At 33.4% G+C, this 27,647-nt stretch overlaps 3 protein-coding genes across 5 annotated transcripts; 2 read left to right on the plus strand and 1 right to left on the minus strand.

The window, feature by feature from the left end:
• The first annotated feature begins 4,186 nt into the window (after nt 1–4,186).
• On the plus strand, nt 4,187–11,320 carry LOC120283499 (transcription factor CSA-like). 3 transcript variants are annotated; one of them, XM_039290194.1, is made up of 5 exons: nt 4,187–4,457; nt 4,899–5,034; nt 9,842–10,190; nt 10,264–10,650; nt 10,739–11,320. In XM_039290194.1, the coding sequence occupies exons 2-5, from the start codon at nt 4,960–4,962 to the stop codon at nt 10,996–10,998; spliced, it is 1,071 nt and encodes a 356-aa protein (XP_039146128.1). In that variant the 5' UTR covers nt 4,187–4,457; nt 4,899–4,959; the 3' UTR covers nt 10,999–11,320. The 3 variants fall into 3 exon arrangements, with proteins under 3 accessions (XP_039146128.1, XP_039146127.1, XP_039146129.1); XM_039290193.1 differs by lacking the exon at nt 4,187–4,457 and having other exon boundaries at nt 4,796–5,034; XM_039290195.1 differs by lacking the exons at nt 4,187–4,457; nt 4,899–5,034 and adding an exon at nt 9,065–9,112 and having other exon boundaries at nt 10,739–11,319.
• A 5,395-nt stretch (nt 11,321–16,715) lies between these two features.
• Nucleotides 16,716–17,252, minus strand: LOC120250644 (probable calcium-binding protein CML45). Its single transcript, XM_039259471.1, has one exon. The coding sequence runs from the start codon at nt 17,250–17,252 to the stop codon at nt 16,716–16,718; it is 537 nt and encodes a 178-aa protein (XP_039115405.1).
• Nucleotides 17,253–21,597: 4,345 nt separating this feature from the next.
• LOC120250210 (rRNA biogenesis protein rrp36-like) lies at nt 21,598–25,487 on the plus strand. Its single transcript, XM_039259003.1, has 7 exons — nt 21,598–21,816; nt 23,188–23,271; nt 23,344–23,480; nt 23,570–23,636; nt 23,835–23,887; nt 25,114–25,168; nt 25,275–25,487. The coding sequence occupies exons 2-7, from the start codon at nt 23,236–23,238 to the stop codon at nt 25,440–25,442; spliced, it is 516 nt and encodes a 171-aa protein (XP_039114937.1). The 5' UTR covers nt 21,598–21,816; nt 23,188–23,235; the 3' UTR covers nt 25,443–25,487.
• The last annotated feature ends 2,160 nt before the right edge of the window (nt 25,488–27,647 follow it).

Genomic DNA, 27,647 nt, shown 5'->3' on the forward strand with positions numbered 1-27,647 from the left:
AATATTGTTTCTTTCTTTTGAGTTGAAAGAGCTTGTTTTCCATACATTGTTAATTCAAGAGATTAATATGAAGTAGACTGGTTTCTGTTGTGCCTGCCATGGACATAGGAGTGATGTATTGGAAAGAAACCTAGCCTGTAATTCTCATGGAACATATGGGATTTATTGTCCTTAAGGGAATGTTATGATGTGCAATTAACATAATCACATAAATCTGTTATGCCTGCTAATAATTTTTGACTATGTGGTCTGTAGCATTTGATAAATTTGTTAAAGGAAACATGGAAGACATATAAGTTCACATCTAATGAGGCACTTCTAGCGGGAGCATTTATTGTTGCACTCAGTGCTCCATAAACATGGTGCAGCTTGAAATGCTTTGTCCTTAACATTTCTAATGCATTATAAATGATTATAAAACTGAAGCTAAGTACAAGATTTATCTAGGACTTGCGTGCCATTATTTAGGATCTTTTCAAGGTAAATTAGCATTAACCATTTTTCTACATAGGAAGTTTTTCTTTTTAAGATAGTTAATGAATTAGGAACCTCCTCTTATCTTGATTTGGCCCGGATGACTAACCGCATTTTCTACTGGGAGTATTTTGGTTTCAATGCTTTTCTCTTCTTCAAGAAATTCCATGTAGTTACTTGCTCTTTACCACATCTTATTTGCTCATCAAAAAAATTGTTTGTGGCTTTCAAATGTTCTTTCAAGGTTCTATGTGTTTCTTCTATATGGGTTCCATGATTTAGAAATTTCCCTGATTGAAATCAAACTGTTATGTCATTAACTTTTTCTCTGTTTGATTAGGCACAAACTAAGATAGCTACCTTAGAACGTAGGAGTTAACTATGACCATTTAGGGTGGTCCTTGCAACATATGTTTATCAAGCAAATGATCACAGGTTTTAAGGCCTAATATCATGTTCTATGGTTTAACCAACCCCCAACCTGATTTTCTATGCTTTCTGGTCTTTCTACACCAGTTTGTAAGTAGAAGCATGATAAAGATAAATCTAATAAGGAGCACTGCAGAGATTTGGGTTGAAACTAATAAATAACCTCATGGTGGTTGGGCGGGACACTTGCTTGGAATTTGTGATATGTCTCATTTTTTAGTGTATCATTTTTTGGTGTAAAATATCACTTGTAGAAGTAAGAAACTGTTGTTGTGGCAGCTACCGGCACAAGTATCACTCACTCAATTTGGTGTAGGTTTTATGGTTTCTTCTTGTGTCAGATCTTAATCTAAGTCTTGAATACCTCTTTGTCATGAATTTTTTGTTTGTTAATCTTTAGTGTTACAAAATGGCCTACATTACCAGGGTTTAATTCACTATCTAGACTAGTAACTGAGAAAGCCGTAATAATACTCCACTTTGAAATGAAGAATCTTATTCTTAATAGAAAAAAATACTAATTTCAATTGCATAATGAAGCCTGATGTAATTAGAACATCTAAGAAGCATGTGATGTGGTAGGTCTTTTCTTGTTCCCAATGTATAGGCCTAAAGGAAATGGTCCACCCCACCAAGGGACCGCGCAATCATGTATCTCCTAAATAGTCCTGAGGATTGCTTTTGTACTGATGGAACTTTTAGAATTTAACATTGTCAATTCCAAAATCTTTTTCTATGCACAATCTATCACATCAGATGTTCTAAATATTCCTTGCAATATAGCTATAGTTTTGAAAGCATAATGTATTGTAGTTTCTATAAACCTCATCTTCATTACCTTTTTATTCATGAAGTGTGATTGAGCTTGAAAATGGATCTAGCTTTTTGATCATGTGATTGATTAGGATGTGATTTGGTTATGTCTGTGTTTAGTAGCTCCCTATTTTACTATAAGTCAGACTGCACTTGATCAATTCTTATATCTATTGGGCATCATGGAAATTCTTGGCAATTTTTTAGACAAAAAAAAAAGGGACAAAAGCCCCAAGTTACCAGTGGAAATTTTTCTCAAGAGAGGATGTAATGTACTACAAGATCTCTGTTTCTACAGTGAATAAAACTCCTGCAACCTGGTAACAAAGAATTGTGTTTGGTATGATCACAGAATTACATTATTATGTCTTGCTGTTGAAGTTTTTCCATCAACGCCTTGTATTTTTTTCTCCTTGTTAGACCCTTTCAGCCACCAATGTAGATTAGAAGCAACCTCATGAAAAATTGAACTCTGATCTTTAGTCAGATCTTGATAAATTCTATTGTTCAGCTTCCTCCACATCAACCGACAGGTATAAAGAATAATAAAGTCACGGCTACAACAACCCTAGAATGAAATGAATTTCTCCACTGGCCCTAGGCTTTTTCACTGCTATGAGAGTTGGAATGAATATCTACACAAGATCAAAAGCTGCTTAAATAGGAAATAAAAAATATACACTCACATTCAGAAAACAAGGATCATGTTGTCCCTTGTTTTGAGCCACACATGACTAGTGGATGAATTTCGTCCGTTCACATTTTTTTTTTTTATCATCAATAGTTAGTATTTGGAATGGAAAACCAACCAGTTGAAAATCTTTAATTTCATTGGGCATACACCTTTCCCAAAGCTTCTCAACGAGCAAGTGTGCAAACCAATAATAGATTTGATTTTATTAGTTGCTACCACCCAATAGGGCTTGACCTACGGATGGATTTCTTTGTGGGTGTGCACATTCTTTAATGATATTTTAAGTGTTTTTTTTTTATTGATTTCAGTGATTCGTTCTTCAATATGTATATAGTCGGTGTCGGTGCAATCACAACCATAACAGTTATTCCTTGTTGCAATTGCTTGGATGTCCTTTATGTCTCATTCACTTCCAATAATAGCATCCCATCAAATGTAATCATCAAGCTTTATTGCCTTTTATTATTTTATACTTATGAGTGATAGTATCACTGTTTGTTTTCTAATCTAGTTTAAGTAAATACTTTGCAAATGCTCTCTACATCAATAATGGGGAATTGCTGTTGTTTCTGGAATTCGCCATCCCATGGAGATTGATATTTGAGTCTCTGATTATACAGATGAATAATATTAATTGGAGTAGAATTTGCATCTAATTTGTCAATAGTTGCCAAAATGGAAATGTCCTTCGTGAACAGTGAAATGATAGGAGTAGTAAAGATGGTAGACTTAATTGGATTACAAATATATATTTATTTGCAGTTAATTGTAAGTCATCAACCAAACTGGATGCAGTTTGGCTGGGTGATGGGAAAATGCCCGGGTAGCCATGCATGTATACATATGATAGTTCAAAATACTGAAATGTTGCCAATGCTAGTGGGTTGGTTTTTTATTATATGAAAGTTGGACGGAATAATGCTCATGTAATGCTTGGGCATGTGTGCATATATATATATATATATATATATTTAGTTTAACTTTGTTTTCTTATTATACAGTAATTCTCTACCAAGTGGTTCTGATTTCCAAGAAATAATAGTATATCTGCTATGCTATCGACCATTAATCATTTGCTCTTTGCATGACTTGGTAGAGAATATCCTTCATCTACTCAATGATTTCAGCTTTTGTTTCAATAGTCATCTGTTCACATGTAATTGCATAGGATGCTCTTCGCTACTCAATTGTGCTAATTTCTTGCTTCAGTATCAGACAATGATGTCTGAGCTTTATTTCTTGGGTCTATCTCCAAAGTCTTTACCTTTATTCTTTGTATTCATGGCCCATCGACTACTTTCTTCTGCTTGGCCTACACCATTGATGATGCAAACAAAGCTCTCCTCCTTTGTTCTCAATGTTTCTAACTATTTGTTTGTGGCAAAGTTCAAGGAGCAGCAAGGTACAGGGGGTCCACTAGTCTTGATAGCAAAAGAAGGACAGGAATTGCCAGGTGCATCTCATTTCTATTTGTGATACGTGCATAAGTTTCTTTGGTGCACATGCTATATGGAATGCTTACACCGCGAAAAAACAGCACTCTACTTGTCTTCTTTTCATGCGTCTTTTGTTTTGTCCTTCCTTGGGCCACACGGTTTGAGACAAGAATTTGTTGTCCTACCATTAGTCTTTTGTGCATTAGTCTTTCACTAGTAACCTCTATTTCCCTGCTGCTTATAATTAAAACTGCAATTGGGCTATGGATTCTATTTACTATTTAGTGATGTGCTTGTGTCTAACATTACTGTACGAAATCATCTATGCTATCTGGATGTCGGTGTGTATTGTTTGATGGATTTTTTGGTACGTTATAAGTATCAGTCAGGTAACTTTCACATCGAATGCTTTCAATGATCAATAGATTGTGACAAAAGCTTTTCCTTTTATTTGACCTGCGTGGTATCTTGCGTGACACTTAATGAAAAACCAAAAGCTTACAGTGAAGTCGATTCTGTTGGTCTCTCGGTCCTGCATTTCTCACACAAATCAGCTTAGTGTGCAACACAAACAGTTTACTGCTTTTTCCATGAGATTGGAATGGTGAACGGTGTCCCTTGTGCTTCGTCAATCTTATTATATTTCTACTTTGACTGTTTTTTGTAATTTTTGTTCGTGTAATCTAAGGCAATGTGATTTGGATGAGTATGAGGCTTTATTATTATTATATATTTTTTATTTTTATTTTTATTTTTTTGGGTATCAAATGTCAAGAGCAAGTGACAATAATGGAGACTTTTGCGCTTGTTACAAGTTGAATGTTTTTCCTGGGGTAACTATGATTATATCAAAAAGATGATTCAGTGTTATGCCAATTGTCCTTTGCTCAAATTGTGTGTTGGAGCCTTGTAATAAGTTCATTGTCAATTCTAAAACCTCAGCTATTTTCATGTCTGCATTTTATCAGAGTTCGAGTCAGGATCATCAAATGCGATTTCCTCGTTGGTTGTTCACTATTACTGACGCAGTTAATAATTCTCTGTTTCTGAAGATGATAGACAGTACTGCAGGCCAAAGCAAAGGCAGAGCTCCTTTGGAAGCCCCACCCACCCATGGCTTTTGTTGTTGACGTGCAATTGTCCTGCCCAACTGGTAACTTCAGCTTCACCAGTGCAGTGATGCTTCAGGTAAGTCCCTTTGTCTGTCTTTGCTGCTGCATTATTATTCATTGAAATTGCTACTAAACGCTTATCGTATTCCATTTGTCATTGCTGAAAATTGCTGCTTTGTTGTTCGTGTGACTCAGTCATTATTCTTCAGGCTCTGCTCTCTTTATATATATTTTTTTTCTTGGATTGTCGAGTTGTCGGCACACCCTCCCTCCATTTTCTCACTTCTTCTGCATTGAATGGTATTGCATATTCTTAGTTCTGGGCCAGCAATTATGCAGGCCAAGTAGGGGGTCCACCCAAGTAGTATTCTCGAGGCTCTGCCCAGACATCCCTGGTGCATGCGTGTTTGTTTGTGTTTGTTGGCTTCCATAGGAATTTCGAAGCCAAGAGATTCACTAGTCAGCACTAACCAGCTTTTGAATAATATCTCTTTCAGGCCCTCTCTCATGGGGTATATTTCATTATCCAGTCTTGAACATCTGCCACTTCTTTTATCATTGATTTTCAGGCCACTTTGGTTTCTCTCTTCTTCTTCTTCTTCTTCTTCTTCTTCTTCCTCATTTGATTCACTCGTTTCTTTTGTTCTCTGCTCATTCTTTTCATTATTGTCTCAAAAACTATGTCTCCATGTTGATTAATGAATTTTGTTATTTCTCATCATCCATAAAAAGAAGACAAATTCTTTAGATGTATCATGTATCTATCTTTATTTATATTTGTCTAATAGTTCATTGCTCTTGCATAACACTGTGCTGCTTGTTAGACTTATCATGAGCGTTTCTATTCAAGAACTCTTAGCCACTGGACCCCACATCTGATCACCTTTCCCTCTATAGATATATTTACATATATTTATATATTGAGAGGATAAAAAGAGAGATTCTACCCTTCTGAGGTCTATCTCTTCATTCAGGAAAAGGCCAGCAAAGAGCCATGGTGTTTGTTAAACGTCACAGGCTATGTGAGGCAGGGTAATAGCCTTAACTAGAGTGTCGTGAAAGTCCAAAAACCTCTCTCTGGACCCTAACCCTAACTCTGACCAAAGTAGGAAGAACCTTATCAGCTCTGATTTATTATTTACCCTGCCTCATTGTCACGGCCTTCCTGCTGGCACCCATGATGACAATCCATCATAGTAGCACCATTTCTTATTCTTAGATAAACTCAAATAAATATAAATCATCCATTTAACAACAATTGTCTGAAAAACGTGGGGATGATCACAAAGATCATCATCATTTGATGAGACTGCATGAAGCATACAAACAAAACTTCTCCAAGAACAAAGATGACTAACAAGCTAAGCTTCCTCTTTTGCTTCTGTCTGTTTCAAGTTTCAACTTTACTGGGAACCAGGAAAAATAAGAAAGAGGAAAAGAAAGGTTGGGAGTAGTAGGTTCTGTCCATCCATAAGATTTGATAGAAATGGGCTGGTTTTCTCCCATCTCTTTACTCTGTTCCCTGGCTGACACCATTTAAATCTGTGTCTAAATGGTGGTTGGTCACCCCCACACGCAAGGGCAGGGAAGTGAAGGGGTGGGGGAGGACGAGGTCTTTCATGTCTCTCAGCTCTGTGAACTCTGTGTGTGTGTGCGTGTGTGCGTTGTTGTTCATAAATCCTCTGACACTGATGGATTGGACACACGTTCAGATTTCATCTCTTAACCCATTCTTGTAGGACACCCTCACATACACAGCCCTTCTGGCAATAGAAGACTAATAAAAGTTGTTCACAAGTTCATCATCTTCTTGGTACATCTGTGTTGGATTGCGTTCTCTTGTATTGTACTCTCTTTCTTTACACACACACACACTCTCTCTCTCTCTCTCTGTGTCTGTGTGTGTGTGTTCTATGAATGATATATATTATATATTATCTTTAGTAGTTCAGTTGGCAAGTCAAAAACATAGTTAATTTCAGATCAACATGTGCTATTCTCTTGCAAGTTGGTGAATAGGGCCCTCATATCCCACTTTGAGAGATTAGCCCTGTCTTTTATTGGGGAGGGCTAAGATTCCATATATGGGCAAGGTAGGTCTATAGGAGTTAGGAAGGAGAGAGTTTTGATTAGTATCCCATCCACACTCTATTCCTCTGTTTTGATGGTGCAATACCACCCATACCTTGCATGTAATTCCAAGAGAATAGTCCAACAAAATCTTTTGAAGTAGACCCCAGTTCATATATGGTGGGGGCCATATCCCTAAACACCAATCATGTCTTTCACCATTAAGCCTACATTAATAGTCAACTAGACCAATTTTTCCCCATTCTGTTCTTCTAATCACAAGGAAAAACACTAGAACAGAGAAAAAGACCTTAATGGTTTTGGCCAAACAGTAAGATTGTGTGATGAGAGCAATCTTGGCTATTTGTTTCATGTCATCACAAGGCTTCCCACTCTTCCTTTCTTAGGGTGGTCTGTAACTATGGGGACCAAAATAGCCCTTGTCCTGTGTCTCCAAGGAAATAGCAATATTAGTGGTAGCTTGTATTTTGTGAGAGGTGGGGGACCTTGTCCTCTCCTCCTCCACTCCCCCTCCATCCCCCATTACATCATAACTAATCCATGCCATGCCAACTTTGGAGTTCTCTCTTCCATATCCATGGCTTTTTAACAACAACCACTTCTAGAATTCTTTGGGAAGTCTCAAGGCTCTATTGAAGGGGAACATCACACACTAGAGCACACACACAACCCTGCTGATGGACATGGATAGGGACTTTGACAGCTCCACTACACCCTTAGATCACAGAGACCTCCCAACAACCTTCAACTTTGCTTTTGATGATAAAGAACAAGTCTAAACTAACTCACTACCCTCCCCACTCCTTGTGCTTGGTGTACCCATTGAACACTCAATTGTAATGAGTTATGGCCTGGGGAACGCCATCCAATCAAAGAAATGTTTTAGTTATTCTCCATGATCTTGACTAATAGCTGCTGCAATGGGACACTTGCCAAAGTGTATTCAGGATCCTCATCTGACCACTGGAAAAGATTGTTTCAGCACTGTGTATATATATACACAGACCCTGCATAACTGGATGAGTAACAGTCCTCAGTGTAGTGGTAGTATTTACCCCTCTTATTATTCAATACTTTATATATATATATATATTATGTTACTTGCCTGTCATCATCCTCTCTCTCTCTCTCTCTCTCTCTCTGAGTATGTGTTTCCAAATTCAAACATATATGCAGCAATTTTTACAGTGGGACAGGCATGCCCATGTCCATGTGAATCCATCATCCTCCATAAATTTCAACTGGGCCTACTACATTAATGAACTACAACACAAGATGGAATGCAGCTTTCAAGAAAGCATAAACCTCCTTACTGTTTGTTACCATCTAGCTAGAATCATTTTGGTTTCGCTCTCCTGGCTTTTAGATATTAATGCTATATTCTCATGAACAAATGAGATGATTACAATGGCTTTCATATCTAACTTGTCAGCTTATCAGATTTCTGATCACTAGTATCCATTCCAATACAGGCAACATTTATCAGTCATGATTTTATAGTTTAGTTTAAATGAATACCTACACTCTTTCATTTGCTTCTAACTTTTTTGCAAGAGAGGTCCACACAAAACCTTCCAAACTGTCAACTTCACGTTCTATTTATGCATGCTAACAAGTATATATAATATATATATATATATATTTTCATTTTCAAACACATGGACTAAGAACAGCCATTGTTAGGCTAGAACTTGAAAGAATGACATGCTTAAAAAGAAGCAAGTGGGGGCCATAACCTACACAGACAGTTGAAGCAGATGAAGTCTGATTAGCTGCGCATCATTTAATGGTTGGTTCAGTAAGGTTGTTGACATGTTGTTCTCCATCATTGTTTCCTTTTTAACCTTCTCAAAGACTCGGTTATCTTCTTCTTTCTTCTTCTTCTCTTACTGTGCTCAGTGGTGATGGTAGGGGAGAAGTTGTAGTAGTACCTTCCCTGTGCCACTAAGGACGCCTCTCATTGAAAGCAAAAGCTCTGCAACTGGGGATATCACTAATGGTGCTGAAGAAAGAAGCCATGGCTAGCAGCTGAGTTTTTCAGGAAATGGGACACACAAACACTGGTTTCCTCTTATGGAAAACATCTTATTTTCATTATTTTAATTAAATAATAACAAGTTAATTAAGTTTGTTTATGATATAATGTAATAATGCAAATCAATGGTGGCCATATATTATGGGTTGTGTTTCTAGCTACTAGTCAAGAGAAGTATATATATATATATATAGTTCATGTCATTCTTCTCGTTATGACTTGCCTTTCACTGTTGGGTCTATTTCAGGTGGTTAACTGAATCCCAAGTTAACCCACTTCACAAGTTAAACAACTCTACAGACATGGAACCAGGCACTTCACCTAAAGAAACCCTAGTAGTTGGTGATGTTTATTAATTTATTTACTCTAGTCTGTCATGGCTCTCTATTAAGCTGCCCTTTGAAAAGAAAGCTACTAATGTTGTAGGCCTTTGTAGGGTCTCATACAGGTCTACTACCAGACAGAACAGTAGAGTTTTCTTTTGTCAAGGGAGAGAGAGACAACCATGCATCAATTAAAAGAGATAGAAAGAGAAAGAGAGAAGATGTGTATATATGTATATTGAGTATTCCTTACAGCTCACTCGTGTGAGTAAAGACATGCACACGTGTGGACTTGAGTTTTGGGGTCTAGTTAAAGAAGTGGTAGGGAAGCTGAGTGTTGAGGGACCATGAACACACTTCACTACTGCTATTTGCTCTTCCTCTTCCTCCTGCTTTCCTAGTACTAAATCTCTCACAAGATGGCTTTGCAACAGTGCAATGACATGCATGGTGGTTTTATGAGTTGCTGTTACTCATCTTCATCTTTGTCCAATGGAGTATTTGCTGAGATGTGCTCTCTCTCCATCAACCTTGAATCAAGCACTACTGAATTAGTAGTTAAAGATGGCAACAAGAACATTAATCATGGGGAAGAGTACTGCAGAGATGGAGACACCACCACCACCACCAATGAAGGTTCTCAGGTTAGTGATTGTGGTCAGTCCAAGCTCTGTGTTAGAGGCCATTGGAGACCTGCAGAGGACTCCAAGCTCAGAGAGCTGGTCTCCCTTTATGGCCCTCAGAACTGGAATCTCATTGCTGAGAAACTTGAAGGCAGATCAGGTTTACTTTTAAAACTCTCAAACTGCTTTATTTATTTTATTATTGATCATAATAATTTTGATATGGTTTGAAGGGAAGAGCTGCAGACTTAGATGGTTCAACCAACTGGATCCGAGGATAAACAGGAAAGCATTCAGTGAAGAAGAAGAGGAGAAGCTAATGGCAGCTCACAGGTTGTATGGGAATAAATGGGCTATGATTGCAAGGCTTTTCCCTGGGAGAACTGACAATGCAGTGAAGAACCATTGGCATGTGATCATGGCCAGGAAGTATAGAGAACAGTCCACTGCTTACAGGAGGAGGAAGCTCAACAGGACCTTAATGGAAGAAGCTACTACACCACCTTCTCACTTTACTCATCCCTTCTCTTTCCCTCCTCCTCCTCCCATTGATGCATCTCCTTGCAACTTCTCTTCAGATCAAGCTCAAGCTCCTTTTGATTTCCTCTCTGTCTCTTCTGGTACTGTACTGTTCTCTACTACATTATCCATATACTAGGGTTTCTGTGCTTTGTCTGGTTTGAAGCCACAAGTTAATATGATTTGCAGGTTCTAATGAAAATAATAATAAGAATAAGAGTACTCAAGAGAAGCCAAGCTTTTACAAGGATGAACCATTGATAGGTTTTTCCCCTCACTCTCCTTTCATGCTTGCAATGCAACAGTCAAGCTATCCACACTATTATTCAGACTCCATTGCAGCAGCAGCAGCAGCTCAAGGTTCTTCAACTAGTGCTGATCATTCATCATCTTGTGAAGGGAATATGTCACCACATTTCATAGATTTTCTTGGAGTAGGTGCCACCTGAATCAAAGTGAACATCCAAGAAGAAGTCTTAATTATAATTAATTTGCTGAACTTTAGCTATCTGTTATTCACTCTCTTCTTCTTCTTCTTCTTCTTCTTCTTTTGTAACTTGTCAACTTAACTTTGTTGGAACCAGAAACCTTCAAAGTTGGAAAATAAAAGATTCTAGAGTTAGTTAACTAGTTTAGCTACTCACTTAGCTCCTCTTTCTTTCCTATCTTTGCTCTTATTTTAGCTGACAAAAACTTACTAAAGCATAGTGGCATTATGTATTTAGTTATTTCTTGTCATGTTTCTATTTCTGCATTGGATCCATTACTACTATTTCCATTTTGTTCATCCACCCTTTAATAACTTTGCCTTGTGTTTTCTTGCATGCATTGGATGTAACTCCTACTCATTCTTATTTTTTTTCATTTCTTAACTATAAAACATTCCTCTTCCTAGAGTATACACTATACATATAGGTCTTGGGAACATCTTTGTCTAAATTGAATTCTAGTCTATGCTTTCATAACTACATATATTTTACACTATGTTGTATTACCATCCACCATATATATATATATATATATATACTGATATATAGATATCATGAAATGTTCTCAATTTCATGAAAACAAATATTCTCTCTCATGGTTATGGAAACAATATAATAGGACATGCATTTAATAACAAAGGAGTGACAAGAAGGAAATCATGGCAGGAACTCATGCTTGCTCCTTCATAAGTAGGGCCATGGAAGACCTGCAAGCTTATTTATTCCATCCAAAACCATGGCATGCTGACAAGAATTATAATAATCCTTGGTGTATATACTACACTGATCTGTGCATAAATATTCACATACACATATGAAGAAAATCTGTGATCCATATTGAGTATTATGATTTCGACAATTAATTGAAGCCGGGTATTAATTTGTATAACCTGTTTTCGACTTAAAATTAAGTCGGGGATTTCGACTTGTTTGAGTGAAATAAGCTTATGAAATTGGGACATCCAACCCCAAGAAAGATCACTTTACTGCTTCCTCGCTTCCTGACTCTCTAACATTCAGGCATGACTTTTGCTTTTGAGTCTTATTATGCAGCAAAAAGTATAATACTACTTATGATATGTATGATATCAAATTAAACAATGGATGATGAGCAACACTGCCATCTCTGATCATTTTCACACAATCTCCAACAATAAATTGCCATTCTCAATTGTAACTTATACATCAGCTAGCAGAGGAAAAGTTCTGAGATTCTGATAAATGTGCCAAATGTTTATTTTGAAATAAACAATACATGCACTTATAGATAACCGTTCCATGATCATAAATACAATTGTTGAAGTACATGCAAATGACACCTCATCTGGTCGGAAATCTTGACATGGTTTCTTTAACCACCTGAAATGTATTGAATAAAAAATAACTGAGTCAAATCATAATGTTTGATAAACCAACCAGAAAGATGTGTGAGAGATCAGAAAATTCAATGTAGAAAACAACTAGCATGCAGCATGAGCAAAAGATTTCACACATTTTGAATAAAGTGGATAAACCACTAATTTATTAAAAAAAGAAGAGAATGTCTGATGAAAAGGTCGCGAACAAGAAAAGTCTAAAATAAAAATAACAAACTGAAAATCTTCACCGGGGATGAGGGAAAAGCAGATGAGCAAAAATCAAGGCAGGAAGAAAGATAAAAATGAGACAAGTTTGGGGACAGCGAAGTCAACCATCTGGAGACACAGCGCCCGCCCAGTAATAAGGTTAGGGAGGACTACTCACGATCGCTGATGTCATGACCGAATCGCCGATGAAATCGGTGGGTCTAGTGCCCGGGGAAGTTGAGAGAGCGCTTGATTCTCGAGTGGCCTCCGTGGTATCCTCGATGAAGGTTCTCAAATCTGTGAAAGCCAGAGAAAGCTTGAAAGCATATGTAGGAAAATTGAAATAATAGGTAGGCAAGTAAGGTTAAAAATGCGATTGTTTCGTTCAAGCCAAATATTCCAGATTATGGCTCTAGAACAGAGGTCCCCCACATTTGGAACTCAAATGACTTAAATAATTTGCGTAAGATGAGTTTTAGTTCTATGAAATGTGCCAATTCTGAGTATCAATTATCAAATAAGAGAATCTGATCTCATAGATAATTAATGTTGTTGTGACAATCATTGTTAATTAATGGGCTATTTAATTAGTTCTTACTTAATTATAACTAGTAGGATATATATATATTGATTGAGTAAAATGACAAAAAATCCTAGAAATTGAAGAAGAAGCATATTGAACAGCTCTTTGGACCAAAGTATCATAGAAACCATCAAAAGTAAAAGAACTCTATTCCTTTTGGAAGTAGAATTCTATTCAAACAGAATCAAAGTGCAACAAGCCAAGAACAAAGAAACAACAAAACATCAGCATAAAGTTCTTTTCTTATTGATATGAGAGAAAAACATACATATAGATATATACGGAACAATTTCTCTTCTTTTTTTTGAAATGGAAGTTACAAATAAAAGCTTTTGACATCAGCTTCTATCAATCAGAGACCAACTTTAACTGTGGTCCAACTGCTGCGTGGCAATACACACACAAAATCAGACAGGTTATCCAAGTTAACATTAGGATGCTTTTCATGTCAAATAGAAATTCAGAAGACAACATTGCCATAAATTACTGAAAATTATTGTGAAGCATTGAGAAGATATATTTTTACATCAATTGTATGGTTTGCAATAATAACCTGTCTGTCCTATCTATTAATAAAGCCACTGCTGTGACATCTTTAGCATGAACTTTCAGAAAAGGAAAAACATCAACAACACAAGAACAAGCTAGCAAAGAGACATGTTTCTGGTTATAAAAAGAATCTTATGAAATCAATTTAAAGTTACAGCAATCAACATGTAATCTAAAATCACAGTTAGAAACTTTGTCAAGTTAGACACATATAGGTATTCTTTTTTATACTAGTGGGTAAACAATGGGGTCATGTTAAGAAAGAGTATAACAGGAAAAAAGAGGTTACAAGGAATGATTTCCAAAGTACATTACAATCAGTTGCTAAATAATAAGCAACTGCCATTCATCTTGAAAAGACTAATTAACTTACACTGTTTTGCAGTAACTGAACTTGCTTCAAAGTTTCAGAATTAATTAGATGATATAATTAAGTGGTCTGCTCAAGAAAGCAAAGGGTTTTATCAAATCATTAAAGCATTAGCATTGTCAAATTCAGAGATATATATCTCATGATCTGTCAAACCATTCAATTGTTTTTCTTAAAACATATTAAAATTCTACAAGGTCTTTTTTTTAAAGATCAAGGTGAGCTTTATTCAACTTTATATTCACAAAGATCATCTTCTTATCAGATAAAGTGACAAAATTGTCCCAACTGAATACATGACATATAGTTCATGTTATTTGTTTCGATTTGCTGCTTAATCTAAAAAGCAGCACATTAGCCAGACTAACAAACCATAACCACATTCAATTATGATCTAGCAGAAGAGTCAATCCTTACCACCACACCACACAGTGGACAACGCGGACTCTCCTGCAGCTTCGCATTTCTCTTGATTTCCAATTTCTTCCTCACTTTGTAGTTTTGGAGTGTTTTATCCCAAGTGATTAACTACGCAATTTTCATATTGATGTTTGTTATTTTAGTTTTCATAGATTCATTTGTGTTGGTTTCGTTTTTTTATTTATTTATATTTATCCTTTTGTATCATTTTATTTTTAATAAATCAGTAGTTAACTCATTTTTTTTAAAATTTTTTTGATATAATCTATACATACTATTAAATTAGATGTATAATTTATTTCGAAAGCGTTTCAAAAAACAATTTTAATTTTTTAATAATATTTAAGTTTTTATTTATATTACTTATAATATTAATAATTAAAAAACATTAATTACACCTAATTATTTATGTAATAAATGCCTATAAGACTTTTGAAATCCAAAATATAAAATAATTTCCATGGTAAGAATTGTTTAATTGTATTATTTTATATATGATATTGTATCAAAACTCCTCACAAAATTTTAAAATCTCCGATGCGAAGCCGGAGAAATTACCTAATAGTAATAATAATTATTGCATAAAGGATACCATCAAACTGTAAAATTTACATTTGATTCATCAAATTAGTCACAAAGTAGTACTCATTTGTCAGTAATCCTACATGAAAGCATGCAGCCATTGCCACATTGGGTTCTTGAAAACATCTAGATTAATCTTTTGACCAACAAACAATAACCACATTCAAGTTTGATCTATAAGAACCCTAATTTCTGGTCATTTTAAAATATTTTACATCTAATTCTTAAAATTCAGCCACATTTACTCAATTCCTGGTGCAAACAAACATTGAATTGTTGAACATGAAGATTGAGTTTTGATAATGTACTTGAACAAATACATAAAGACAAAGTTCATCAATTTTGAAACTAACAAATTAACTAACAAACAAACCCCAAAAAAAAAAAAAATTCAAATTCAAATAGCAAATCAAAGGATATAAACGAAAAATTATTGAAATAATGGAAAAGAATTGGAACATGATTCAAGTGATAATTAAAAAGGAGAGACAAGAAGAATTCTGAACCGTAGTTAAAGTTTCTACTGGACTGAACCACTCCGTGCAGAGGTTCTCAACCAATCAACACTAAACTCAAACCCGATAACCCGTTTAGAATCTCGCTAGATAGAGAATCTCTAGTTATTGATTTGTAATCCAAAGCCCATCTTAGAAAATTAGTTAGATTCTGTCATAGATACTCAAATCTATTGTTTTTTGTTTGTTTTTTTAATAATTTTTTTATTGAAGTGTGGAGCTCTTTGAAAATAATTAGTTTTTCAAAAAAAAATGTTTTTTACTGCTAACCATCTATTTTTACCATAATTCAGTACAGAAGTTTTGTCCAGTTTAAAACTTTAATATTAAAACTTATATAACTTGTTTATTTAAGATGACCTAATTAATAAAGATATATATATATATATATATATTGACAAAAACTGATAGACTATAATTTTGGTTTTGATAAAAAAACAATTTTGTTGAAAAAAAGGAGTGTAGGAGACACGGAAAAGCAAGACAGGAATAAACATATATATATATATATATATATAACTTGCAGGTAATTATTTCAAGTGGTAATTAGATATTTTTATATTATATAAGCGATGAAAATGAAAGTAAAATACAATATGAAAAAGAGCATTCAATAATGATCATGACATGAATGAAGGGTCATTTGTCTATAGTCGTTTTTGGACAAAAAAAAATTATAATTATTTTCCACTGAATATATTTATTAGAGATTACAAAATATTTTTAATAATAAAATTATTTATTTATTTTTTTAAAATATATTGTAAACAATTATTATTCATGTTAAATTTTTATGTGCCAATAAACAAAAAAAAGAAATCTCATCCACATCCAACACAAACGTTGAGGTCCTCTCCCCTGCTTTCTTGATTGCAGTATAATTCAATTTTACTTTCAATCACAACATGATTTATCAATTTTATAATTGAATATGTGGCTCACTTCTTAATAAACATATATGTCTATACAACTGATCTCCGTTGGTCAATAGAGTATAAATCAAATTACACGTCCAAATGAATTCCACTCATCTTGATGGAAAAAAAAAACATGGACTAAAAAAGAGATAAGGTGACTTTGAACAAATTAATCATTCAGCAAAAGCAAGAAGACTCCATGAACTCAACAAACTCATGGAAATCAATCCTGCCATCCACGTTGTGATCATGCATGTCAATCATCCTTTGGCATGCATCCACGTCCACTCTTTCTCTCAACCCCAACATGCACAAAACTCTCTGCAACTCCACTGCATCTATGAATCCATCATTATTCTCATCAAACACACCAAAAGCATCCTTCATCTCTATCAAACTTGGTTCCTTCTCTTCAAACATGCTGGCAAGTTCATCAAAATCCATGTATTCTCTAAGCTGTGGTTCATTACTAGTACTCACACAAGACATCTTCATCTTCTCCAAAATCATCTCCACATCTTCTCTGCTGATAACTTTCTGCTGGTTCACAGGACTCTTCATCTTTTCTTCAGTGAGAGTTGTTGATTTGAACAAGAGTTCAACATGTAATCTCAGAGTTGATGAAAGTCCCTTGGGCATGTACTTCTTTAGCATGTATATGATGTTGAGGATTATGTAGAGGTAGATGGTGTTTGGTACTGATGACATCTCCATTGTTGAATTAATAGAAAGGGAAGAGATGTTTTGGTTGTTGATGTTGGTTTGATGAGGGAATGAATTAGGTGTTCATATATATGTGTGTCTGTGTGTGTGAATATCTTGATCAGATGTATAAGGATATATATAAAGGGAGATGAAAATGGAAGTCAAGAGAGAGGAAGGTACATGGATGGTGGAAAGAAGAAGATTCAAAGAAGGAGCATTGGTCTCCATTGTTTGTGGAATTTTTGGTTTTGATTTGACTTGAAGGAATTTTCCTTGAAGGAGATGAGAACGAAGGTGACAAATAGGTTTGCCCATCTATTCTTTGGTTATTTTACATATATACTCCCCATAACGATTTACAATTACACATACAAATATTATGGCTCACTTTTTTATAAACAAGAATCTTGTGCACCTTATTAAATTTAATTTCAGATGATCACCGAAGGTAAGACACTTGGCTACTATACAAAAGGTTAAAAATTTAACTCTTTTTTAGTATATGATTAATGTCTAATGATAAAAATGTGTGGGGTGATTTATCCATATTTAAAAATAATAATAATAATAATAATAATTTCGACAATCTTAGTATAAATATAGTAACTATTTTTTAATTTAAATATAAATAAAATTTATTTTATTTATATTTATAACTTAAAATAATAATTATATATATATTTATAATTAAAATGTTTATAAAATAGGAATATTTGACCTTGCTTTAAAAATTAAAAGTGTAACATTCAAAAATTTTGACTTTTGAGTATAAGACTTGATGAAAACTATGATGGTAACAGATTGTTAATTATTGAGAATTCATAGTCCAAATTTATCTTTTTTTTCCCAATAGAGTGGAGGAGTATAAACTTCTTTTTTTGTATCTTGACCGCATTTTTTTAAAATATAAAAATTTTTAAAAGTGATTAACTTTAATATGAGAAAATTAATTAAATTTAATGATAAAAAATTGAAGACCAGAATCGATGGGAAGGGTCAACAGGAAGACGCTTTCGTTTGTGGGTCCAAAATATGTGTTTAATTCATTGAACACATGGTGAAAGATTCATGGGTGGTTACTAGATACTACTTGGAAAAGAAAAAGCAGCCTCCGTTTTAGGCTAATCCATGGCCTAGGCCTAGTCTTGGTCTTTAGTCAACAATAATATTTATATTCCCAATATTTAACATACTTTGCACTCAAATAATATGTATATCTGTTCATACAATGTTACCAAAGTGAGTTACTAACTTATTATAAACTATATATATATATATATATATATGTTGTTCTACTAATAGATTTAATAAAATACTTTTTATTATCATAAGGTTAGGTATTGGTTGGTGAGTTATTCGCTCACCAAAGATCTACTAATTTAATTCGCCATGAAAATAGATTAATTGTTTAAATAAATATATTAATTTAATAAAATTACTAATACTAATAAACACCTTTCATTAATATATTATTATTATTATTCGATGAAGGGCGGTGCAATTGTCACGAAGCCTGATTTAGGGTGGGCTTGCGTGAAAACTCAAACGCATTAATTTAATTAATTATAACTATTCAAATCTATTTCTATTAGCACCCATAGTTTAAAATAAAATCAAACACAAAAACAACTTACAAACAGCTTCGGTGTCTGTATAATGTTTCAATACTGTTTATGCCATGTATTGTTCACATAATTAATCTTTCTCCATCTGTCTCTCTCATCCTCATTTTCTCGCTATATTTATTTTATTTTTTTAATTGTTTTACTGGATTGACAATGCCTTATTGCATACTATTTCCATATTGAATAAATCTATTCCCTCTTAATTTGGCTTGCTATTTATTATTAATTTTGTCAGTCTTTGTTTTGAATATATATATATATATATATATATATATATATGTGACTTGCTTGATTTCTATTATTAATTTTGTTGGTTTTTAAATGTTCATTATGTTTAGAAAAATAAATGGAGGTGTTCCAAATATTAGCCATGTAAACTGAACCATGGTCAGTTTGAGTAACTGATCTGAATAAGAATAGTAACTTTTTAAACTCAATTGAAACCTTGAATCAGGGTTAGAAAGCTCTATTAAGATTATTAAGATTTTTTGCAAGTTAAAAACCAAAAGGAAATGAACCGGAACCAAAACCCAGGTTCCTGTTTCATTTTATTTTTTAAATAAAAAAATATAATATATAATATAATATTTTTTTAAAATATTTTAATTAAACACAACCGGATAACCATCTTGAAACCGGAACGAAAAATACTATATAAATTAGACTAAATATATATTTTTAATTTTGAACGAAGCTCTTTTGGTTATAAAAGCTTTTAAACAAAAGTGAAGCATTCAGGTCTTCAAAACATAAGAATGACATATTCTAGACTTTATAGTTATAGAGTTACTTACATATGGTATTCTATAGTATTTTTTATTGATGATATAGAATGATGAGTTTATATCTCACATGATTTATTGTTATTTTATTTTTAATTTCTTAGTTTTTAGTTAAAAAAATCTATGTTCCATTTTCTTTTTATATGTTCCCTGATTTGTGTGTTTTGTCTTTTTCTTTCCAATAAATTTGTGATTTATTTATAATATTTAAATAAAAAAAAAATAATCAAACAACTAGTTTTTTCTGAGCATTTGAAAATCATGTTAGTTTGTATGTACATAAATAACATGTAATTTTTTTCTATTTTAAATTGAGTCACTTGTTTTTTTTAATATATAGAAATATATTTGCCAATGACCGCTAGGTCAATTAACACCAGATTTTTTGTGTAAAGCTTTTGTTTCGGGGAGATTCGGATTCAAATCCCGCTTCGTGTAAGGTGAATGCACAGTTCGATTAGCGCCGCTCCCATGTATACATTCATGACTATTTTTATATATGGGACGCTTGTTGCCTATTTGTCATATATATATATATATATATATCAAATTGTTTTTTTATATACCTAAGGCTAATATGGGAGAGGGAGGCAAAAAAAAATCCATGTGATCTTGCAGTTTCTTGAGGACTCAGCTGATCCGCTATTAATATTTTCAGGTTTTATCTCTCTACAATAGTTTATATTTTTTATTTTTCAATATAATTGTTTTTTGTGATTTGTCCTATCTACTTATAATAAAATTGTTGATTTTGTAGTCCTCCCTAATATTGTATATTTGTAAGTTTTTATAAAATTTTTAATTAATTTAAATGATTTATTTATTTTATTAAATAAAGAATGGCTGATATGACATCCATTAGAAGATGTAATAGATTATTTTCTTATATATATATATATATATATAAGGTTAATATAAAAGAAAAAAAACAAGTAATTCACATGACCTTACACCTTATCGGGAGACTCCGATGATCCACTATCAGTATTTTAATTTCTCAACTGCATCAAGCATCTTATATTTTTATTTTTCCATATAACTATTTTCAGTAGTTTGACCTATCCATTTTTATAGAATTGTTTTTTTTTTTTGAGGTAAATTTTTATAGAATTGTTAATATATATTTTTTAATTAGTTTATATTATTTATTTATTTTATTAAAAAAGAGGTTAATGTATAGGATGTAGCCCATTTCCTTTTTCTAATAGTAAAAACTTAGAATTTTTGCCAAATTTTCACCAGAATTCACCCACGATCAGAAAGTGGGAGGCCCCCGAGATCGAATCTCTCAACTTACAATTCATATTTTCAGTGCTCCAGTGAGCCTCGTGCGAGGATTACTCTCGCTCTCCCTCCAGGGCCTGTATGCGTGATTATTCTCGTGAGGCTCATTCAAGCTCACCGTGAACTCCAAGCACCTTTATACCCGCTTTGTTTTTGCTTTTGTCGACTCACTTTGTCAAAAAATAAAAATAAAAAATAAAAACTTAATGAATAAGACATTGGTTTCATATATATAATAAACTATTTATTTGCATATTTAATTATAACTTTAGCTTGTGTCAACTTGCTCATATTATATACAATTATGTTTTGGTCTAATTCATGATGAAATATTATAATATATAATAATAATAATAATAATTATTATTATTATAAAACCAATGTTTGGTGAGGAAAGGGATTGGCGTCATCGTTCAGAAGGTTCACATTCCATTCATCGATGAATAAATATTTATTATTAATTTATAAAAATATTGATTAAGACGAATACTACTACGAAACTTTAATAATAAAATTAATTTTTAAAATATTTCAACTTATTTGAATTAAAAAACAAATGACTTAAACGCAATATTCAACAATTCAAGGGGCTTATTTGCAAAAGAGACCCCACACTATAAACCAGTTGTTTCGGTGAAGCCGCGAGACATCGTATTATTGTTATCTCCGCTCAGCGGTAAGCTTACCGCCGCCTCGTCCCTCGTGAAATCTCGCGAATTCTGCGCTTTGGGGGCAAAGCTCTCGCCTTTGGAGAAGAATGCCAGAAACCCTAGCTGGCGGATCCCGCCGCGTCAGTCGCTGTTGCCGGATCTCACAGCCCTGCTCTTTGTCAGAGTCTTGCTGACCTCCCCGGGGATCTCCTCGCAGCGCAGCTTGTCTAAGGTTTGGATTTTGATTCTTGTCTTTAATTGGTAACAGTCCAAGATGGTAAACTAAGCAGAATCCTTCTAAACTTGCTGAAATTTGAAGATGTTTTGTTCTATGTTCTGGGAATAGCATGGATCTGTTGATTAATTTTGTTCTCAATCTCTATTCTTGCCCTAGCTGTAAACCCTAATTGTAATTGCCCTTGTTTTTTCTTTGTTCTGGGAATAGTTTCTAAAAGTCTAAAAACTAAGTTTTTCTACCATGTTAAAAAAATATAATTAAAAAAATTTAAAATACTAAGTTACACTTAAGCAAGATGCAAGCATTAAAAAAAATAAATAATAAATATTATTAAGTATGTAGATTCTATATTATTTTTTTTTCACCAATTTAGTATTATGTACTCTTGATAATAAAATTTGCTAATAAATTAAATATTTTTTTTGAAATATAAAGACAAACTATTTCTTAATAAAAATATATGTAAATTACTTATAAGTATTATATATATATATATATATATATATATATCATTTCCAGGATATTGTAAAGCCAAGTTTATTTTACATATTCAAACCCACAGCGCAAGCGGGGCCTCTACCCTAGTTATTATTATTATTATTATTATTTCATCAAAAAAATTTTATTATACTCATAATCAGAATATAAACCCCTAATAGCAATCCTTCATAACTCAAATACTTAATTATGGCGAAGGGAATAGGCCTAATAACGTGAATGCAAATTATCATCCACATCATTCTTTTTCCTATGAACAAACTGTATGAATCCTTAAATTCTAAAAATTATAAAACATTATAAAATTTTATTTAAAATTTTAAAATCTTAAATTTAAATATTTAAAATTTTAAAATCTTAAATTTAAATACTATAAAACCATGTACTCAAAATTCTAAAAACATAAACTCTAAATCTTAAATCTTAAATTCTAAATCCTAAACAATAAACTGTGGAATTCTAAACTCTAAGCCCTAGACAGTAAAAAGTAAACCGTAGATTATTGTTTAGAATTTAAGGAGGGGTTTTCGTTTTAACGTTTACAATTGAAATTAAGTTTTTTTTTAAAAGGCATAATGACATGGATGTTGATATGATGCCAACTTAGCATCTACATCATTAGATTTATGTATTAATAATAATAATAATAATAACAACAACAACATCAACGTGGATGCTAATATAGAATAATAACGTGAATGCTGATATGGTGTCAACTTGGCATTTACATCATCAGACCTATCTATTAGGACTGAATATTATTATTATTTCAGCAAATTTTTTTATTATCCTCATAATTAGGATAAAAAACCCTAATAGCTTAATCCTTTAGAACTCAAAAGTTCAAAACACATAATCATGGCGAAGGAAAAGAAGCTGCAATCCTCCAATGTCCAAAGAGAGAGCACAACTGCCATGGAGGATGATGACCTTATGGCCTCACCCAATGAGGTTTGAGATTGCTTTTTAATCACCTTGTGAGCCTTAGTTCCCCTTTCTCTTACTCTCTTTCTCGTATTGCAGGAAGAGGAGATCGAACGGGTTCTTGCTGATATCCCTCTTGGCGAGCTTCAGAAGTCGCGGGCTGATGGATCCCATGCTTCTCGATCGAAGGCTCCCATCGTAAGGCAACAGAAGCCTGGGCGTGCTCATAAGAACATGTTTGTTTACTTATTTTCTCAGTTGATTTGAGATTGATTTGTTGCTTGGTTTTCTTTTTTTTTTTTATTTATCTGTGGTAAATTTGAAGGCCAATGGAGATGAGCAGCAAAGTGCCTGCTGGAAAGTTTAGGGAGGTCATCCAAGTGCCCAAAAAAGTGGGTTTTTCTGACTTTTTTTTTAATTTTTATTTTATTTCTTGGTAATTGTTTCCATTTTTATTACAAAGAAATGACGAAAAAGGGTTACTAGAACGAATTGCAATAGAAATTTTATTTTTCATTTTGGTTAGTTTTTTATATTTCTTTTGTGAACCTTTGTCACCTAACAAGCATTTGGCTTGCTTTTCATGACAGGTTACACGAGATCCTCGGTTTGAATCTTTATGTGGAACTCTTGACACAAATGGGTATGTCTAGCTTTCTTATCATTGTAATATATTTTTTCGCTGTCAAAGTAAATGTACATATAAATGTAAATGTGTCACACTGTTGTTTATGAAATTTGATATTAGTTTTATGCTATGTACACAATGTGCGATGTATGTAATCTATAGATGTTGTTTTTCTTGGTCTATTATTTGTTTATGTCTTGCTTAATTATATTTTTATATTCGTATCAAGTGGTGGTTCTTCCTCATTTGAATGTGTTTTTCACCATAAATTGTTATTGTTGTTAACTGGGAAAAATGAATTGTCGAATAGAATTTTAGCGAATTGAATAGAGAGCTGTAAGATGAAAAGTACTAGGTTTGTGCAAGCTTGAGTTTTGATATAATTATGAACAATAAAATATTCAAGTAGGCTATGACCTAATGGTGGAAAGGTGGAATGCGTTAAAATGACATATTTATATTTGTTTGTTTTAAAAACTTGAAATATATTAAATTTGGGGGCTTTTAAAACTGACATTTGGATATAGGAGCTAGTTACGTGTATTTGTAGTTGGTCCCCAAAAATAAAAATGAAGCTTTAAAAATGCCTTTGTGATGGTCTTTCTTTGTTTTTAGATAATGTGGTATTGGGCTCGGATGAAAGTTGTGAGGCATTAAGTCACTCGTGAGTTTTTTAATTATCTTTATTTATTTATTTATTTTTGCTAAGGACACTTATTTGAAGGCGTTATATATGGCATTTTTTGGGCTAAAGCTCTATATTTCAAGAATTTTTATCATGTTTCCCTCTTAAATTTGAAAAATAAGAGCATCTGTTGTTTTCATTGCGAAACATTAGAGTAATCGCTGTTGGGTTATAGGCTTAAGTCATTTTATCTTTTACTTAAGCAAATGTTTTATTATTTGTCACATTCCAGGAAAGCAATTTTTTTTTTCATTTGGCAAAAAACAATGGGTCAGTATTTCCATAGCGTTAAAAGTATTCAATAGGAAAATCATTGCTTTGATTTTTCCTATCATGTTGGGGATATATAAATTGGGTATGAATTTTTTCTTCCTTCAATCTAGTAAAGCCTTTTTCTTTATGGTGTTTGAGTTGTGTGATTTGAGTGTCTTGGGATTTTTAACATATTTTTAAATTGCCATTGATGCTGATGCTATTTTTCATTTAGCAAGAAGCTTTTATGCACCTTTGAAAAGTTTATTGACTGTACTCTCTTTGTATTCTCCTGGAAATGCAGGTTTCACAAAAGATATGATTTCTTGTTTCAGGTTGAGCTTCCTGCAGAGAAGGAGGTTATTCCTATCCAATTTTGATGGTTATCTTTATATACCTGTAGCATTTAAATTCTTCCAATGTTTTGCTATGTTGAATAACTATTGTTAGTGTTACACTTGACAGAAACTTCATAAGTTAATTATGAAGGAGAGAGACCCAACTGTTATCAAGGAACTAAAGGAACACCTTTGTTGGATAGTAAGTTGTTGCAAGCTGAAAGAAACATACCATTTTAATATTGTTTTTGTTTGTATGCTTCTTAATATGGTTTCTGTGGGAAAAATTGTTTGAACTTTGTTATAAGATATTAACTTGTAAGGCTAGTTAACTTAGCGAGCAATGGTAGTTTGTTCAGATCTCATGAACCCAATTGTTGCTTATTTCCTATACTAAAAACATTGAAAGAGAAAAGACTGTATATTTGTTTGTTTGTCTTTTCAATATCATCATGTTAAAAATATTTATTGGCATTGAATATTGAAAAAGCACACCATTCATCTTTAGTCAGTGCAAGTTAAATTATAAGAGTGAATAATTACTTATCATGGAATTAGGAGTCCACTTGTAATCCTTTTCACTTTTGCATAATTTGCGTAGCATATGATACAGTTTTGAATCCTTGCTATGGCTGTCAATGTTGTTCTTATCCGATATGATACTCTAGTGTGAGATTTTTCATCTTCAAGAATCTGATCTTTATTAAGAAATTGGGATTCTCATTTGATTGAAAATCCACATTCTTTTTACTCCTGTAGTTGGTCCCAAAAACCTGAGAATGGTCTCTCTTGCTGTTTTAGAAGGTATATAAGTGTAAAATCAGAAATTGTTTTCGAGATTGATGTTAACAAATATAAGAGTAAAACCTGCAAACAGTTTAAGAGTTGATGTTAACAAATAGTTCACTCAATACCTCAGAGCCATATGTGTTGTCAGTTTACTACGAGTATTATTTTAGTTGTTATCATGTTTTTGATTACTTGATGTGCAATATTGTTGATTCATCAATTGGTCCATTCACATTGCTTCCTTGCCTTTGCATATTCAGGGACAAAGCAGCTGCAATCTGCACAACAGAAGAAAGTTGGATCTCGTGTAGTTATCTGAGACACATATAAAGAAAGAAAAGGGAAGCTGCAAAAACAAGGGAAACGTACTCATATTACCTTGTAGTGTCTGCTTTGCTCATGCTCACTTATGTCCATCCGCCAGGCATGAAGCCTTCCTGTTTCTTCCCTGTTGCAAAGCATTTGTAGTTCCATCGAATGTGGTTTTTCATGTTCTTGCAGCGGAAATTCGTCATGGGAGCTAGTAAAGAAATATGAGGATTTGAAAGGGTTCGAACGAGGGCCTCATGAATCTCATGAATAGCTATGCAAAACTACAAAGTTTTCACTGTGTGCTTCATTTTTGGGATCTCATTAATTTCATATAGGCTGCTGGGAGAGCAAACGACTCCTTCAACATTGAGGAAGAGGAGGAAGAGAAATGCTTTGAAAGATATCCGCCACATGCCTTACCGGAGAACTAACAAGTTAATGCAGATGGTGTGGATCTCTGCATGGTGACTATTCTTTCTCAATTAGGTTGGAATTCTTAGCTTATTTTTACTTATATATTTATTTTCTTATGTATCTTAACAGTGACATGTATGGAATCTGGAAGGGTTCTTTAAGTTTCTAAGATGGTTTATGAGCATAATGATATCTTAACAGTGACATGTAATAGGATTACAGAAGTTCTCTGAATTTTTAGGATGAATTATAGGCATAATCACATAACATATCCGGCGTATTGGATGTAGCTTCTTTATAAGATGATCCCACAATGATTGGAAAATTTCTTCAACTGTGAAACAGAACGACAATTAACTTTGTAGAAACAGAACGCCAAATTGTCGTGGCCATGGGAAAGTGGTTGATTGACTTGTGCCCTTTTTGTTTCAGTTTAGTGTCTGATGCATATTTTGTGGCAATTCACAGTGGTAAATGGCTTGTGAGAATTCCTTGTTTTTTTTTTTCTCAGGGTCTTAGTAAGAATGTAAACTTCAAGTAGTTACACAAATGATTTGTTGGATGCTACTCTTACTCTGCTGTAAAGCTAGCAGGATCCTGAGGCATGCCTTTTATCTTCTCTTACATCATTTCTTCAGATGAATTTCTGACTTTTTTGATGGAATTTTTCACTTTTCGTTACTGTTGTCAATTTTGCTGTTGAGTTAGACTTTCATGCATTGGAAACTTTTTTTTTTTTTTTTCTGTTGCTGATTTCATTAATGTATCATATGTTTTCCCCTCTTTTCTCTTGCCTTGTTTGTCATCCTTTCTTCTGGCCAGCATCTCAGGTATCAGATTGGTTTTATTTTCTTGACTGTCATGGGCCAAACAGTTATTTTGGTGCATCAAAACACATTGACTGATTGACTTTTACAGTTGGAACTTTTGCTCTAAAGTTGCTGCATGCTTGCTATGGTATTGCTTGACAGGTGCTCATCTTCAA

This window comes from Dioscorea cayenensis, chromosome 19 (assembly GCF_009730915.1).
Source record: "Dioscorea cayenensis subsp. rotundata cultivar TDr96_F1 chromosome 19, TDr96_F1_v2_PseudoChromosome.rev07_lg8_w22 25.fasta, whole genome shotgun sequence".
NCBI classification, from domain to species: Eukaryota; Viridiplantae; Streptophyta; class Magnoliopsida; order Dioscoreales; family Dioscoreaceae; genus Dioscorea; species Dioscorea cayenensis.

Coding starts and splice junctions, on each gene's coding strand:
- LOC120283499 (XM_039290194.1), top strand. CDS start 4,960: ATGGCTTTTGTTGTTGACGTGCAATTGTCCTGCCCAACTGGTAACTTC. Junction 5,035..9,841: donor CCAGTGCAGTGATGCTTCAG/GTAAGTCCCTTT, acceptor GCTTTGCAACAG/TGCAATGACATGCATGGTGG. Junction 10,191..10,263: donor GAAACTTGAAGGCAGATCAG/GTTTACTTTTAA, acceptor TATGGTTTGAAG/GGAAGAGCTGCAGACTTAGA.
- LOC120250644 (XM_039259471.1), bottom strand. CDS start 17,252: ATGGAGATGTCATCAGTACCAAACACCATCTACCTCTACATAATCCTC.
- LOC120250210 (XM_039259003.1), top strand. CDS start 23,236: ATGGAGGATGATGACCTTATGGCCTCACCCAATGAG. Junction 23,272..23,343: donor TTATGGCCTCACCCAATGAG/GTTTGAGATTGC, acceptor CTCGTATTGCAG/GAAGAGGAGATCGAACGGGT. Junction 23,637..23,834: donor TCATCCAAGTGCCCAAAAAA/GTGGGTTTTTCT, acceptor TTTTCATGACAG/GTTACACGAGATCCTCGGTT.